Source organism: Stegostoma tigrinum, chromosome 10 (assembly GCF_030684315.1).
Source record: "Stegostoma tigrinum isolate sSteTig4 chromosome 10, sSteTig4.hap1, whole genome shotgun sequence".
In the NCBI taxonomy this organism is placed as follows: Eukaryota; Metazoa; Chordata; class Chondrichthyes; order Orectolobiformes; family Stegostomatidae; genus Stegostoma; species Stegostoma tigrinum.
Genome location: NC_081363.1, coordinates 56,384,633 through 56,402,537, shown reverse-complemented (window position 1 = coordinate 56,402,537; position 17,905 = coordinate 56,384,633). Strand labels below are relative to the sequence as shown.

Below are 17,905 nucleotides of genomic sequence, written 5' to 3'. Positions count from 1 at the left end.
ACTCCCTCCTCCTGAGTCGTCTTTGACCTTCTCTGCTCCACGGAGAACAATTCTAACTTTTCTGTCATCGTGTTCTTCTCTTTCCTTTCCCCCCCCCCCCCCCCCATCCATAGCTGTGATCAGACACCCTGGCAAAAGTAAACTTATACCCTTACCACAGCTTTCCTAATGCATGGTACCTAACTAATAGTCTATTCAGAATTTCTTTATTTTGAAATTTAATGCCCTTATTTATAAAGGCGTCTTCCCCATATGCTTTAACTGTATTGTCAACCTGCTCTGCATTCATAGATTTCAAGCTTTCATGCATTTGTGAATGTTTACTTCCATGGCTGTCCAGTCCCTCATCCACACGATACATTTTAGATTATCATGTCTCTTTGTGTTATTTCTTTGGAAGTGTGGCACTTCACAATTATCTGCAATGAATCGAGTCTGACTATTATCCTGATTCGCTGAGGCCATGATTCCTGGGAGGTATCTCAAACATTGAAGATTTTCAAATAAGCAAACGGTATTGCCCAATTTTCAGGCTAAGTTTCTATGTCTAACAAGATTTATTATTTATTACAAGTAATTTTTATCTATCTAAAGATCTTTTCTCAGTGCAAACATTTGAAAAGTACAAAAATAAAAACACACATTTCTTACATTATTCAAACTGTTTATGTTCTGTACTTATCCTGTTCACAATTCACCAATTACCATGTTTTGCCATCAGCAACCATATCCAGGTATTTTATTTATAATGCAAGATTATGGCCCTAATACTGATACCTGGTATCCTGCGTTACATAATTCTGTACAGTCAGAAAAGTGTTTGCTCATTGCTCAAGTAACTGGAATCTTGTCCCTGTCTCTTTCTAATTTCTGCTAGATTGACAAACCTGCTATTCTGACTGTTACAGAGATATTAGGAATTGCCGATGCTGGAGCATCTGAGATAACACGGTGTGAAGCTGGATGAACACAGCAGACCAAGCAGCGTCTGAGGAGCAGGAAAGCTTGACATTTAGGGTTGAGATCCTTCTTCAGAAATGGGGGAGGGGAAGGGGATTCTGAAATAAATAGGGAGACAGGGGGAGGTGGATAGAAGAGGGAGAAGATGGGTGGAGAGGAGATAGACAGGTAACAGAGGCGGGGTTAGAGCCTGTGAAGGTGAATGTAGGTGGGGAGTTAGGGAGGGGATAGGTCAGTCCAGGGAGGATGATCTGGTCAAGGAGGCGGGATGAGGTCAGTGGGTAGGAGACGGGGCTGGGGCTTGTGGTTGGAGGAATGGTTAGGGAGGTGGGGACGAGTTGGGCTGGTTTTGAGATGTGGCCGGGGGAGGGGAGATTTTGAAGCTTATGAAGTCCACATTGTTGGGCTGCAGGGTTCCCAAGCGAAATATGAGATGCTGTTCCTGCATCTTTCGGGTGGCGTCATTGTGGCAATGCAGGAGGCCCAGGATGGACATGTCGTCCGAGGAGTGTTGGGGTGGGGAGGTTTAGTTATTTGTTGCTACTTGAGCGTAGGTATTCCGCAAAGCGGTCCCCAAGCCTCCGTTTGGTTTTCCCGATGTAGAGGAGGCCACAAAGGGAACAGTGGATACAGTTTATCACATTAACAGATGTGCAGGTGAATCTTAATGTTATGAGATATACTGTATCCACTGTTCCCTTTGTGGCCTCCTCTACATTGGGGAAACCAAACAGAGGGACTGCTTTGCAGGACACCTACGCTCAGTTAGCAACAAACAACTACACCTCCCAGTCGCGAACCATTTAACCCCCCCCACCCCCCCCCCAACAACTTCTTGGACAACATGTCCATCCTGGGCCTCCTGCATTGCCACAATGACGCCACCCGAAAGATGCACGAAGCGCATCTGATGTTTCACTTGGGGAACCTTACAGCCCAACAATGTGGACTTCACATGCTTCAAAATCTCCCCTCTCCGACGGCATCCCAAGACCAGCCCAGCTACTCCCCACTTCCTAACCATTCCTCCCACCTCAAGCCCCAGCCCCGTCTCCTACCCACTGACCTCATCCCGCCTCCTTGACCAGACTGTCCTCCCTGGACTGACCTATCCCCTCCCTAACTCCCCACCTACATTCACCTTCACAGGCTCTAACCCCGCCTCTTTGACCTGTCTGTCACCTCTCACCCTATCTTCTCCTTCATCCATCTTCGGTCCGTCTCCCCCTGTCTCCCTGTTTATTTCAGAATCTCCTTCCCCTCCCCCATTTCTGAAGAAGCATTTTGACCTGAAACATCAAATTTTCCTGCTCTTCTGATGCTCGTTGGCCTGCTGTGTTCATCCAGCTTCATACCGTGTTGTCTCAGACTTCCTGCTTTGCTAGCCATGCCTTTACCTGTTTAGAATCAGTGATCTGCAGCACATAAAAAGGCACTATGGCCCATTTCATCCACACCAGTTAAAAATAATAATAGAAAATTGCCTTTTCTAGTACTTTGGCCAATATCCTCACACACCTTGACATTGCACGTGCATGTCTAAATTTAATTTAAATAATGGCTTCTGCCTTTATCACTCCTACAGGTAGCATGTTCCAGATTCCCACCACCCTCTGGATGAAAAAGGTTTCCCTGCAGCTCCGCTAATCCTCCTGCCTCTTACCTTAAATCTGTACCCCCTGATCATTGATCACTATGTCAAATGGAAACATTTTGTTATCTACCCTATCTATGCCCTTCAAAATTTTATACAGCTCAGTCATATCCCCTTTCAATCTTCTTTGCTCTGAGGAAAAAATTCTTTTCATAACTGAAACTCTCCAGCCCAGTCTAAGCCGTAAATTCTGAATTTTTTCGATATCTATCCTGATTCTTGCAGCTTTGACTTGGTGAATATTTGTGGGTTTTTTTTATGTGATTACATTTTTGAGGCGCATTGAAACATTTGACTAGGCCAAAGGCACTGTAAATGCGAGCTGTTGTTGACCATTCCTCTTCTGCATGTAATTTACAGAAACTGTAAATTTAATTTGAACTGTTGGATAATTGGATTTTTTTCTTGTTGATTGCCTTAAAATGACAGTACTTCCTGCATCTAATCTTGCCATAATCTTGATATAATTGGTGTACACCTACTTCCTGTCCGCAATGTTTGCTTCTTTCTGCAATATGTGGCTTTCAGTTTTGATAACTCTGAAATATATCCTTGATTGTCAATTAACAATACAATGAAACAGATTAAAAATGAAGCATCTAGACAGTCATGTTTATGTGAGTTGATTGAGCTAATATTCATCAGTGAAAAGAAGCTTAATATGTTGTGATATCAAAAGATTCTGTAGAACTTTCTTGTTGGATAAATGAATGACAGTATGGATTTCATTGCATTGATATGGTAATTTAATTATTAATTTCACGGATTATGAAAAGATGTTTTGTGTGTAATCACTTTTTTAATTCTCTTCTCTTTACTGCCTCGTTGATTCTCTGTACTATCATTTAAAAATTTGAACTGAATTTTAGTTTCCTCTTACACCCTTGATTTGACCCAGTTTTCAAAACAATCTACTCAGAGATATTACTTCGCATTTCTAGAGCAGGTGGGACTTGACACCAGGGTAGGGTCATTACCATCAAGCCATGAGGGCACGTTCTTGATTTGATCATGTACCTGATTGGCAGAACTGCTGTTCTGTTTCATTGCATGAATTGGCTAGTTTTTGCCTTGAGTTTCATGTTGACTTATGACACAGGCTTATACCTGCTCACTGCCTGCTTGTTTCTCTTTTTTTTCATTTAGGTAATGGGAATATCCCTTGTCCCTTCACTGAGTGGCTTTCAGAGGGCAGTTAGGAGTCAACCATATGCTGCATATCTGGATTTGGCAGCTTTCATTCTCTAAAGCCATTGGTTAATTATACTAATTGGTAATAGTTACATGGCCACTATTAGACAAGCTTTGATTCCAAAGTTTTACAAATTGAATTTTTATGATTTTCTATGGTGGAATTTGAATGTATGGTGCTCAGAACATTAGCCAGGGGTTGTAGATTACTAGTCCAGTAACATTACCTAAAGCTACCACCTAGTCACTAACTTTGCCCTACTTGTTGGCAAGACCAGAACTTTACATTGCAAATGAAAGATACTTCCTAATAGGAATTTAAGACACTATAATACTCAGTTCATAGAATCTCACAGCACAGGGACAAGTCTTTCAGTCCAACTCGTCCATGCTGACCATTCTGACCTAGAAACATTTGCCAGCATTTGGCCCATATCCCTCCAAGTCCTTACTATTCGTATACCCATCCAGATACCTTTTATATGTTGTAATTGTACCTGCCTCCATTATTTCTTCTGGTAGCTTATTCCACACTCACAGCACTCTCTGCATGTGAAAGTTACCCCACAGTTCCTTTTTTAAATCCTTCCCCTCTCACAATAAGCTTATTCCCTCTTGTTTTGGACTCACCCACCCTAGGAAAAAGACTTTGGCTACTCACCTCATCTGTGCCCCTCATGATTTTATAATCCTGCATCAGGTCACCCCTCAGCCTCCAAAGTTCCAGGTAAACAAGCCCCAACCTAGTTGACCTCTCCCTATAATTTCAGTCCTGGCAACAACCTGGTATATCTTTTCCACACCCTCTTAAGTTTAACAGCTTCCTTCCTATAGAAGGGTGACCAGAATTGTATGCAGTATTCTAATAGTGGCCTTGCTAATGTCCTGTACAGCTGCATGATGTCCCAACACCTACACTCAATGTTCTGGCCAAATGAAAGCAAGCATGCTAAATGCTATCTTCACTACCCTGTCTATCTCCAACTCCACTTTCAAGAAACTATGCACCTGCACCCCTAGGTCTCTTTGTTAGGCAACACTCCCCACGGCCCTACAATGAACTGTATAAGTTCTGCCTTAACAAAATGCATCACTTAACATTTTTCTAAATTAAACTATCAGCCACTCCTTGGTTCATCAGCCCATCTGATCAAGGTCCCATTGAGATAATCTTCTTTACTGTCCACTACACTTACTATGGTGTCATCTGAAAACTTACTAACCACGACTTTTATATTCATATCGGAATCATTTATATAAATGATATAACACCCAGCACCAACCTTTGTGGCATACAGGCCTACAGTTTGAAAAACAACCCTGTACCACTACCCAGTGTGTCCTACCATAGTACCCCTACAGTGTTGAAACCAGCCATTCAGCCCAACAAATTCACATTGACCTTCTGAAGAGCACCCCACCCAGACCCACGCTGTCCCTGCACCTAACCTATACATCCCTGGACACTATGAGCAATTTAGCATGGCTAATCCACCTATTGTGCACGTTTTTTTGTTGCAATGTGGGGGGAAGCCAGAGCACCCGACAGAAACCCATGCACACGAGGAGAACGTGCACATTCCACACAGATAATCGCCTGAGGGCAGAATCAAACCCAGGTACCTAGCACTGTGAGGCAGCACTGCTAACCACTGAACCATCATGCCATCCTACCTTCAAGCAAATTTTGTATCTAATTGGCTAGCATGTCCCCAGAACCCACATGATGTAACCTTAGTAACTAACCTACCATATGAAATCTTGTTGAGCACTTTGCTGAATTTTGTATAGTCATCATCTGCCACTGTCATTTTAAGAGCTGCATAATAATTTGCTTTGAAATTTGGTATTCTTCTAATTATGTCTTGATGAATTCAAAAGAAAAATATTCAAATAAAACTTTCCTTTCAATCGTACTCATTCCGTCTGTATAGCAACAAATTGTATTATATTACATTAATACTGACAGTAAGATTGAATCGCTCGGACTAACAATCCATTCCAGTCTTAACGTTCCGAAAAAAAATCTTCACCATTATATCTGTAGTGTTCTGTCATTATGTCAGAATCTTAGATCCATAACCTTCTTGCCGTTTTTACCTTGTAATTATCTAACGTTCTCTTGCATGCATTTATGCTAGGTGGCATCACTGCTTGCTGTGGTATAATGTTATACGTACTACCAGACCGTGTAACAACTATTGTCCTGAAACTGCTATTGAGTTTATTAGTGATTGTGTTGTACTTATAGCCTCGTGTTCTGGTTTCTGAGCCTGCAAGTGAATAGGGCTTTTGTACAAGCGCCCTTTCATAATCTTAGAGTTTGAGCAGGTCATGCCTCAGTTTTCTCTTTTTCTAGAAAGAAGCGCCAAGTTGTTCAAAATTTTAAAGCTTCAAAGATTTGAATATTATCTCTTAATTCTGGTAGTGATCTACCAAAATCTTATTTTCGCCTTCTCCAGTGCTTCCTAGATTCTTTAAATATAAACAAGGACACCAGAACTATTCAGTATTCTCAAGTGTGTTCCAACCTAGGTTTGATAGATTTAACATCCTGCCCCTCTAGAAGTGAGCCCCCAATGGCCTTGTTGGATTAATTAGACCACAGGGTGTAGATGCAAACAAAGGTCGTTTGACATATCGTCACATCTACCATTCAGTGGACGATGCTGCTCTGATAATCGTCAACATTGTTTTCCTACCTTTTCCCCCATGCCCCTTGATTCCCTAAAAGAAAGTCAATCTACCGAAACGGAAGAACTCCTTCTTGTACCTCCCCTTACTCTGGGATTATGCCTTCTGTTTCTAGAGGGAAACAACTTGTCCATATCTATTCCGTCAAGCCCCTTAAGAATCTTGTATGGTTCAATAAAGTGGCCTTTCATTTTTCTAAATTCTAATAAGTAGAAGCCCTTGACCTCACCTGAAAAGAAGATCCCTCCATGTCTGTGATCAATCTTGTGTGCCTTCGCTAGACGGTATCCAACAGCTACTTACATAAAGGGACAAAAATTGTTCACAATATTGTAGTTGTGAAATGAACTATTGCCTTGAAAAGTTTTAGGAAGAACCCCCAACCCCATTCCCTTCAAAATAAATGTCATCATTACCTTCCCTATTGCCAATTGAACTTGAATGCTAGCTTTCTGTCATACATGCACGAGGACCCCAAAATCCCTCTATGTTGTAGCTTTCTACAGTCTTTCTCGATAAAATAAGATTGCACTCCTCTATTCTTCCTGTCAAAGTAACCTCACATTTTCCCACAGTATATTCCATCTGTCAAGATTTTGCCCACACTCCTGCCTACATCCTTCTGCAGACTCTTTGTGTCAACCTCACCACTTCCTTTCCCATATGGTCTGCAAACTTGATCATAGTGCATTCAATTTCTTCATCCAAGTCACTAACATATATTGTAATTAGTTGTAGCTCTAGCAGCTATCCCTTTGGCACTCCACTATTTATAGATTGCTGATCTGAAAATGCCCACTTTATCCCAAACTTGTGTCTTTGATTAATTAGACAACCCTTTATCCATATTGATATATAACCTTCAACACTATGGACTCGCATTTTATTAAAGTACTGCACATAAGGGTACTTATCTGATGCCTTTTGGAAATCCAAATATATTACATCTACTAGTTTTTCTTTCACCATTTTGTTTGTTACCTCCTCATAGGATTCCAATAACTGTCAGACATGACTTCCCTTTAATGATACCGTGCCGAATCTGCTTGATTATTTTATGCATTTTTAAATGCTTAGTGTTGCATCCTTCATAACAGACACTCATGTTCCCAATGACAGAAACTAACATTTTTATCTGTCGTTTTGTCTCCTTTCTTTCCTGAATAAGGCTTTTGCATTGGAATGTTGCCAATTGTCTTGGACTTTTCCAAGAACCCGTGGCCTCTCGAATATTGCTACCAGTACTTCCACTGCCTCTGTAGCTACTTTGCTTAGCATCCTAGGATTCAACTCAGCAGGCACAGATGTTCTGGCTTTAGCCCCTTTAGCTGCCCTAATGCTCTTTCTCCAGTCATAATTCGTGTATTTATTTCCTCCCCTGTGTTCGTCCCGAATTTAATAATTCTGGAATACTATTAGTGTCCATTATAATGAAGACTGACGAAAAGTATTTATTTGACTCCTCTCCCACTTCATAGCTTCCCAATATCATTTTCACAACTAATTCTCTAAGTGGCCTGTGTTTGCTTTGGTGCCACTCTTCCTTTTTATATATTTAAAGAAGGTCTTAAGATCTGCTTTCATGACTTGCAAGCTTATTGGCATGGTTTAATTTCTCCCTTTTTATTATTTTGGTAATCTTTTGTAGACTTTTAAGACATTCTCAAACTTCTGGTTTATCACTAATCCTTGTCACATGTTTTCATTTTCAATTTGATGCTGTCCTTAATTTCATGGTTGATTTACCCGTTTCTGAGATTCATCTTACTGACTTGGAAGAAATTTTTGTTTTGAATCATGAACTGTTTTCTAAAACATCTGCCATTGCTTATCCACTGCCTTTTCTGCCAAATCCCTTTTTCTGTCCACTGCAGCCAACTCGGCCCTCATACCATTGTAACTACCCTAATTTAGGTTTAGCACAGTTGTTTATAACCCAATTTTCTAACATTCAAACTGAATGCTAAATTCTACCACCAACTGTTTGTTTGCTATTGAATATTTTATTCTGAGGTCCCTGATTAAACCTGACTCCTCCCAGATTCAAAAAAGCTTGTCCCTAGTAGGAAACTGTCAGATAAAACACCATGAATCCTTCCTTCTGCTAATTTAATTTTCCCATTCTTTCTGAAGATTAAAGTCACCCATGGTTAATGTACTGGCTTTTTTACATGCCTTCAATATCTGTTGATTTATTGTCTGTCCTCTGTATAGCCAATCTGAGGGGAGGTGTGACCTACCCCCACCTGTATCATCATCTTTTTGTAATTATTTCCCTATACCAATGTGGATTCTACATTTTCTGTTTAAGGTTGTTTCTTTCTGTTGCTACCTCACCACCCTTTTCTTTCCCAGTCCTCCTGAAAAGTTATGTACCCCTGCATTTTTAGTTCTCACTTTTGGTCTTGTTCTAACCATGATTATGCTCATTAATGTCTATTTAATTTATTTATTTTGTTCTATATACTACTTGTAAGTAATGAGCTGTTAATTTTGCTTTTTTTCAATTTGATCCTAATTGCTGCTGTTTTACTGGATATGTTTCCTGTCACCATGTGACCAGAAGGACGTGGATCCTTTGGAGATAGTACAGAAATGGTTTACCAGAATGTTAGATAACAAGGTTGGATGAACACAGCAGGCCAAGCAGCATTAGAGGAGTAGGAAGGCTGACATTTCAGGCCGAGATCCTGGGATTTTAGCTCTGAAGAAAGGTTGGATAGACTCGGCTTATTTTTACTGGAATGCAGGAGTTTGAGGCGTACGCTGATAGAAGTTTATAAGGTTGTAAATGGTATGGATAGAGTGGACAATATGAGACTTTTTCCCAGGATGGAGGGGCCAATTTCTTGGGGACATAGATTCAAAATGCGGGGGAGGAAAGTTTAAAAGAGATGTGCAAGGCAAGCTTTTCATTTAATGGGAGTTGATTGCCTGGAATGCATTGCCAGGAGGTGGTGAAAGTAGACACAACAGCAGCATTCATAAAGCACCTGGGCGAATACATGAATAGGAAGGGGATAGAGGGTTACAAATCCTGTAAGTGAAGACAGTTTTAGTATGGAAGGACAAAATGTGTCAGCGCAGGCTTGAAGGGCCAAAGGGCCTGTTCCAGTGCTGTATTGTTCATTGTACTGTACACCCTGCCCCTTCTTGTCCCACTCTGCATATCATTATTGAAATAGTTGCCTGGCAAGACTGTCATATCAGTTTGCTTAGTAAGTCTATATATCCTTCCTTTTGATCTAATTATTTCAATGCCCTTCTAAAGCCTTTGTTACTTGATTTGCCAGAGCACTAGCCCCAAGCATTGTTCAAGTGAAACACATCCCATTGGAGAAGCTTCCCTTTACTGCACTACTGGTGCCAGTGCCTCAATAATTGAAACTTGTTCCTCCCCTACTAATATGCAACAACGAACTGCAGATGTTGGAGATCTGAAACACATTGAAACAGAAGTAGCTGAAGGAATGGCTCCCTGTACTACAAGACTCTGGTCAGGTCACTCATTGTCTCTGTCTCTGCAGTCCTTGTCTCTGTCTCTGCAGTCCTTGCTCTGTATACCTTATCAAACCTTGTTTTTGTTTGCTAACGCAGGGGCTAAGGCACTTCTAATTATCTTGCTGTCTCGCTCGCTCGCTCTCTCTCCCTTTCCCAGTGATTACCCAATGGAGATAATTACCTTTTACTTCTGCCTTTTGTGTCATTATCTGACAGTGGGTCTGTAATAGTGTATTTCTCCCTAGACATTCTTTTCACTATTTATGTGACCGGATAATTTTATTATTTTTATATTTCTTGATTTCATTTTGGCATTTTGCCTTGCTAATTTTTTGACCTTTTCCTGACCATTTCATTTTCTGTACTGCCATTTGCTTCTTTGTTATATATACTTGGTGTGTACTTACTTTTCTCCTTTGATTTCAAATGTAACCTGTATTCAACCACAGTGTGTCATAGTGGCTATTTTTCTTGTTCACAACTTGCTTAAAGTATTTGTGATTTCACAACAGTTAAAAATCAGATACTCTGTTGAGGAAAATATGACATAAAGCTGCCCTGCGGCTGATCGAGTAGCAAGTCCATTGATGCATTGGCAGTTACCTAGCAGGGCACTCATATTTGTAGCTGCCAATTTGAGAGATGTAGCTACAGAAATTCAAATGGAGCTGTTGATATAAAAACGTCATTAAATGTAATATTTGACTGTGGCCTTTTTGTTAGCAGCCTGAATTAGCTTGAAAATATTTGCTGCTTTACTACAATTTTTGACGTGTAAAAATTCATCAGAGATTAGGTTTTATAATATTTAGTGGATGTGTAATATATTTGCATGACGGTGACATTTATAATCAGGAGAGATATGACTGGAGGATTTCTGCCTCTTTGACTAGCCTGTTAGCTTTTACTGACATCTGAAGTGGAAATACATGTTTCAAGGTTTGAGCTAAGTTGGTTGATCCAAATTTGGGAACTAGTTCATTTTCTGTATTCATTTGTATAATAAAGTTTAAAAAACTTAAATTAGATATATGCTGTTGGTGGCTTAATTAGTCTAAATTTAAATTATTGATTATCCTAATTGTTTTCCTATTTCTTTTTATTGTAGAAAACTCTGAAGCAAGTGATTTGAAGTCGTTCTTTGATCAGACATATTCGCACATATATTATGTTTTCTTTGAAAATTTTGTGGCCATTGAAACCAGCCTAAAGCAAAAAGGTAAGGGTAAGGGAGGGAGAAGGGAGGAGGGTAGGGGAAGAAATGGGAGAAGAAGGGAATGGGTAGAGAAAAGGGGAGGGGAGTCGGGGTGAGGGCGCTGAAGGGCTTCGCTTTCATTTGCAATAGGATGTAAACTTATTGTTCAGCAGCCAGGGAATAATATTTCACATGGAACAGCTGCATACATAACCTCCAAATTATATCACCTTTTACACAGAACAGTGTAGGATCTTTCAAAAGTTGTTAATTTCTGTTAGTGCAGAGGTAGCCTGTTGCTCATTGAGATAGTGTACATTTTCTCCATTATAACAGTCTTGCAGAGAAGCAATAAAGAGAATAAATCAATTAGCTTTTCACACCACTTGTTAGGAAGTATTTTTAGTTCCAGTTGCTAGCATATGAAAGAATGGATCAATTCAGAGCTGAATTTAACCAACACATGGATCAATGCAGATCTGAATTTAACTAACTCTTCTGGCAATACTTTTGGCATCATGATTCTGACAGATGTTTGTTATGACTGTCATGCAGGAACCTCTCTTCAAAATACAAAATAAATTGTAACTACAAATACATGTTCACCCCATACATTGTGTGTGTGTGTGTGTGTGTGTGTGTGTTTGAGTGTGTGAGAGAGAGAGAGAGCAAGAGGGTATGTATGTGTGCAGGAGGGAGAGTGAGAGAGATAGAGTGTGTGTGTGCGAAAGTATATAGTGTGTTGGGCCGCACGTAATGTGACATGAACCCAAGGTCCCATTTGAGGCCGTCCTCATGGGTACCAAACTTGGCTGTCAACCTCTGCTTGGTAACTCTGCATTGTTATGTATGCTGAAGTTTGCCTTGGCAGACATTTATTGTATTTTCATTTGTATTTGCAGATGTAGTCTATTTTGTTCAAAAAGCACACAATTTATGGACAGTCAGTCAATATCGCGTTTTATAAATTCTTATTAGAAATAAAACCAATCTAACTCCACACCAAGACACAAACAGATTCTAAACAAGTCCTCACACCTACATGCATTGTCTGACCCAAAATGTCACTGCTTTTTAACACTGATAAAACCTTTAGTTCTCTTAGGACAGTGATTTCAAAAGAATTTGGAGATTGACGTATACATATGAATCACTTGAAACTTCCTAACTGATTAAAGATTTAACAGCATCTTCAGTTTGTTTCATACATCCTCATCAGTGGTGTGACTCTTTGATCTTTTACTTATAAATTCTGTGTCTGATACTACCTCTGTAAGTAACATTTAAAGAAGGACAGAAGATCCCAAAGCTACTGTTTTTAAATAAACCTATTGGACTATAACTTGGAGATAGCAAGAACTGCAGATGCTGGAGTCAGAGATAACACAATATGGAGCTGGAAAAACACAGCACGCCAGGCCTGGTGTCATGTGATTTCTGACCTGATGTGTATGGCTTAGCACGGTCAAAGTGAACTGGCTAAAACCTACAAAACAACTTGTATATTTGAATGTTAAGGTGATAAATGTAGGGAAAATATAGCTGTCGATGTATATCAATGTGCACCACAATGCTAGCTATTTCTATCTAATGCAGTGTGGCAGAATTCTTGGGTAAATATTATTTGCCAACAGAGCAGTTCAGCATAACAATTGAAACGTACAACTCGCTTGAACCAGTAAGTATTTTCTGTTTTAAAGTTGTTTTTTTCCATAGTTATGCTTTCGAAAATCAATAATACAGAAGGAAAAAGTAAATGGATTCTACAAAATGTGTCTTAAATGGGACTTTTAATTTTCAGGTTTTTTGATAACAGGAAGAAATTCTGATAAGAACTAATGTCTCAGATGATATAAATGGATAGGCATACATACAATACTTGAATTTTTCAAAAGAACAGTTTTTGAACAAAGAAAACCAGATACTACAACAAAACTGAGATAACAAGGTGTAGAGCTGGATGAACACAGCAGGCCAAGCAGCATCAGAGGAGCAGGAAAGCTGATGTTTTGGGCCTAGACCCTTCTTCAGAATGGGCCTTCTGAAGAAGGATCTAGGCCCGAAATGTCAGCTTTCCTGCTCCTCCAATGCTGCTTGGCCTGCTGTGTTTATCCAGCTCTACACCTTGTTATCTCAGATTTTCCAGCATCTGTAGTTCCTACTATCTCTCTTCACAACAACAAAAATGTTGCCTTTGTATCAAACACAGGTTGCTTGACTCAATTCGAATCTGCAAAGCATTCAGGGAGAAAATGCATGATCCAGTTTGTGGGTATGCTACTTCTGAAGACACAAACCTTTCCATCAGGGAAACAACCTCCTACCCCTCCCTCTGTTTTCACTCCTCCCTCTCACCTCCTCTCTACTCCATGCGTCTCCTCCTTCCCCTTCCTCCCTCTCCCCCCTCATCCTCACTGTGTGCGTGCGCTTGTGTGTCTGCATGCATGCGTGTGCCTGTGCGCATGGTGCGCAGGTTTCCTTCCCCTACCCCTCCAACTTGTCAAAGTGCAAGAGTTACAAGAGCACCTTACTACAATTGGGTGGTTTTTCAAGGAGAAATCATATCTGTACCATTGTCTCCAGAAAGAAAGTATTCAACTAGCCATAACTAATCAGGAAGAAATCTTGGTGCCAATAACTTGTGTACAAAATGACTTTGGTGTCAGAACAGCGAATACCCAATTAGCCAAAGTTCTTTAAAGATAATGTCCAGCAGAATTGCATATTTTTCCTCAGGCTTGAAAGAGGCTGTGAGTGTATTTATTTAAGCAGTGGCTGAGATTATCACGAAGGACTGTCCTTCTCAACCTCTCCCCTTGCCTGAGCCATGGTTACCCTCAGGTTAAACCACTGTCAGTCATCTGTCTTTCTTACGAGAGTGCAGCCCTGTGGTCTGGTAAGACTATGGAGACCTTATCTTTTTTATTTTAGTAATTGGATACATGTGGACAATTTAAACTTGCTGTTGACAATCTTTGAGTGAGGCTTTTATTTTGTAAGTAACTAATTTTTAATTTTGTTACATTAAGGTATCTGACAGACTCGTTTCTGATTCTGAACTAGATGTAGACACGTCTGTGTGAATAACAAGTATAATGTGATTGACAAGCTCACCTCCCTTCTTAAATTTAAATTTGTGGCCAGTGGAGGAATGGGATGAGGAAACAAATCAGTCCACTTCTAACTGGATCATAAAAGTTTATTGAATTTGATATTTTAACGTGTTTGAATCTGATGCCCATTCTGGTAGTGGTAGGTTGGAAATGGAGGGTAGTGTTGGAGATGGGTTGAGGGATTTGGACCGTAGATTTTCCATTTCCTCACATAGAGGCTTTGGGTGTTTGTGGAGAAATAGCCTGAATCACAGGTAATTAGCATGGCATCTGATTTGCATTCTTTGACATCTTTACGGTAGACTGAAAGAGGGTTTCTGTCACTGAGAACTGTAATTTTTGCACTCAGGTTTTCCAGTGGTAAATTTCCATATATTCAGTGTCCCTTTAAGACTGGCTGTTTGATTAAGATGGGATCACAATTCCTGCAGAATTGCAGTTGAAAGCTTTCATGATCTTAACGTACAACACATCCAGCATGCAGTTGGGCACTTAGAATCAGATTAAATATTTCATGATGAGAATGGTATGTGCTTTTGTAATCTCATCAAACCTGATTTCCCATCTTGAGTCATGAATTGAAACCAAAGTAAAGGTGGCCATCTCTTAGACATTGCTAAATTTTGGCAAGTTTCACTCCATAGAAAGGCTTTTTTAGCTTCTACTATGTAATCATGAAATAATATATTCTAAATTTTAGTATGAAAGCATTCCTGTAGTGGTTTAACTGTAGATTTTAAACGGTGAGTTTATTATGGGTCAAAGATAGTTTTCCTTCAGGGATTGTCCTTGTGTTGGTGCATAGAATACTTTACAACTACCTTCCCCGCCCTAAAACCTGACATGTAGTATTAGTGGTATTAGCATCTCCTTTCCGCATTGTTAGCAGATGTGAGGTACGCAATAAAGCAGTCTGTATTTGTTGATGAACATCTTCTTTGTAACTTAACACTTTGTTGCCAAAGTTCAATTCTCAGAAAATACATGAATTACCATAATCACAATAGGGTCAGTAATTAAGCCTCTTCAGTTTTACCCCCTTCATTCTCTTTTACCTATCGCCTTCCTGAACGTAATCCTTGTCTCACAACAGTATTCCACTTTCTGAATAGACTGTTCTTGCTCAGTAAAACAAATAACTTTAGCCATTTACAGGTTTCAGTATTTTGTACAATGTAAAGTTCTAGTGTAAAATACTGCTTCACTAATGCAGACGTACAGGTCTATGCACAAAAACAAAGTTGCTGGAAAAGCTCAGCAGGTCTGGCAGCATCTGTGAAGGAGAAAACAGAATTAACGTTTCGGGTCCGGTTACTCTTCCTCAGGACTGGAACTTTCCAGATATCCAGCTCCCAGACCTGCTGAGCTTTTCCAGCAACTTTGTTTTTGTCGCTGACTAACAGCATTTGGTTTTTGTATAAGTTTATGCAGTTGACTTCTAAGCAGCACAAATCCAACTTTTCCATTGCCATGTTTGCATTTGCACAATATATCTACTGTCCCATACATATATGGAATTCTAGCTATTAGTAGATGGAATGAGTATTTCATCTCACATTGTACAAAATTAAAGTGCATTTCTAGTTTCCCTGAGGTCAAAACATTTTTGCCATATTTAAGCACTTCATGTTGCAGTGTTGGATAGTGGCAGAGTAAACTTGTTATTAGCTGTTACAATTTCCATCAATTCCCTGTAGTGATTTTTATTTAGCCACCTTTCTGCAGGGAGATGTTCTCTAGTCTTCCACATCCAACTTTCAAGTCCCACCTCAGTGACTCCTTATTCCTTCAATGTTGAAGTTTATTCTTTTCCCTTCTTTCCTAACAGAAAACAACCTCGAGATAGCATTTTTGATTCTCCACAATTGCTGGACTTTCCAGATAGTTATGTTTTAAAATGTCACCTCTAGCTTGTGGTAAAATTGAGTATGCTGGAAGCACACTGGTTCATAGCCATTCCTGTGATCTGGTTGCCATTGGGATGGAGCTCTAAAAAGGAACCTTTTGGAAATCCAATTAAAGTTTTCACATCCATATGTACATAGTAACTCAGAGTAATGGGACAGCTGCTTTGCAAGGCTTGCAGAGAAAGAAAAAGAAAGCAACTGCTACTATGTCAAGGAATTGTGCAGCTTGAGTGTGGAGAATCAAAAATGCTATCTCGAGGTTGTTTTCTGTTAGGAAAGAAGGGAAAAGAATAAACTTCAACATTGAAGGAATAAGGAGTCACTGAGATGGGACTTGAAAGTTGGATGTGGAAAACTAGGGAACATTTCCCTGCAGAAAGGTGGCTAAATAAAAATCATTACAGGGAATTGATGGAAATTGTATCTATGTTGCATCATGGAGATTAATATAAATTTGGATCAAATTAATTATTCTGTAGTTGTAGAGGTTGTTTCTCATCTGCCTATGATTAGTGCAGTTTTTCCTATTAGGAAATTTCCTTAGCTGGGGATAAGTTGCTTTCAGGAAATTAACCTGTTGAACCTATGAAATTGCAGTTGTGCAAGCAAAACAGAGTGACTTGGGTCCTTGTGGTCCCACATGACCCTTTTGTGAGAATGAACCTTCCAACTAAAGATGTGCCCCAAAAGTCAGAAACACAATCCTGCTAATTTTAAGAGACATTGGGACATCAGACTGAAAAGTGAGTTGATTGCACTTGGAGAGGAATTAAAACGACTTGCATTCGAAATGTACGGGAAGCATGAGCAAACTGTGACAGATAAGCTAGTAACAGAATTGAAAACAAATGATGAAACAAAGGGAAGGAATGATTTAGAGAGTTGAACAGCTACATTCAGTGCTGACACTGTAAGGTATGAAGGTGGCTGTTTTTGAAATTTCAATTTGCATTCAAGTTGATAAAACAATTAAGTCTGTAAGAAAGGAATTTGACCAAGCTGAAACTGGATGTGAGGACAAAAAGCAAAGAGAAATGTGAAAAATTGTGATGTATGTAAATTATAATTGATTCTGAATTTAAGATGCAGTAAGTTTAAGTTCTTTATGTAAGTCAGTTCTGACCTTAGACAGATTGAAATATTCATCAAAATATTGGAGATTCAAGACATGCGGATATAAAACAAAATGGAAATCAGAGTTTGTGATCTGAATAAAATCTGAGGAGTTTTTTTTTAATAACTTAAATTTCTGAAAGTTTTGCATCAGACTTTAAGAAAGAACAAAGAAAATTTGCTGAATCTAGAGAGTACAACAAATTGTGACAGCATTTCTTCTTAAACTTTAGTTCACAGCTGCTAGTACCCAAAAGCCAGATGGTTTAGCAGCAATGACAATATCAACCAGATTAAACAAATTGTGAAATCTTTTGGGCTTTCACAAGTGCTATTGAGAGTCCAAATTGTACTCCATCAAAGACACACTTTACAAATCTGAATGAAAATTCCAAAAGGATGGTACAAACTGAGGATACAGGCCGCACAGTTCATATACAAAATGGGAGGAAAAATACATTTTTCTGGAGTGATTGAAAGAAAAATACTTGACCAGTATTGAAATAAACACGTGTTTGGAAGTGAGTTGGAACTTGAATTCATGTAAGCTTGAATAATTCGGGCAGTTATGATGGAT

The 17,905-nt window shown here is 39.5% G+C and overlaps 1 protein-coding gene across 9 annotated transcripts in view; it reads left to right on the top strand.

The window, feature by feature from the left end:
• The window catches only part of ralgapa1 (Ral GTPase activating protein catalytic subunit alpha 1), a 324,614-nt gene that overhangs the window by 8,757 nt on the left and 297,952 nt on the right, over window positions 1-17,905 (top strand). For all 9 annotated transcript variants that reach the window (XM_048537681.2, XM_059649187.1, XM_048537674.2 and 6 more), the window contains exon 2: window positions 11,109-11,219. In XM_048537681.2, coding sequence (XP_048393638.1) covers window positions 11,109-11,219 — 111 coding nt within the window. The remainder of the gene's footprint in view (window positions 1-11,108; window positions 11,220-17,905) is intronic.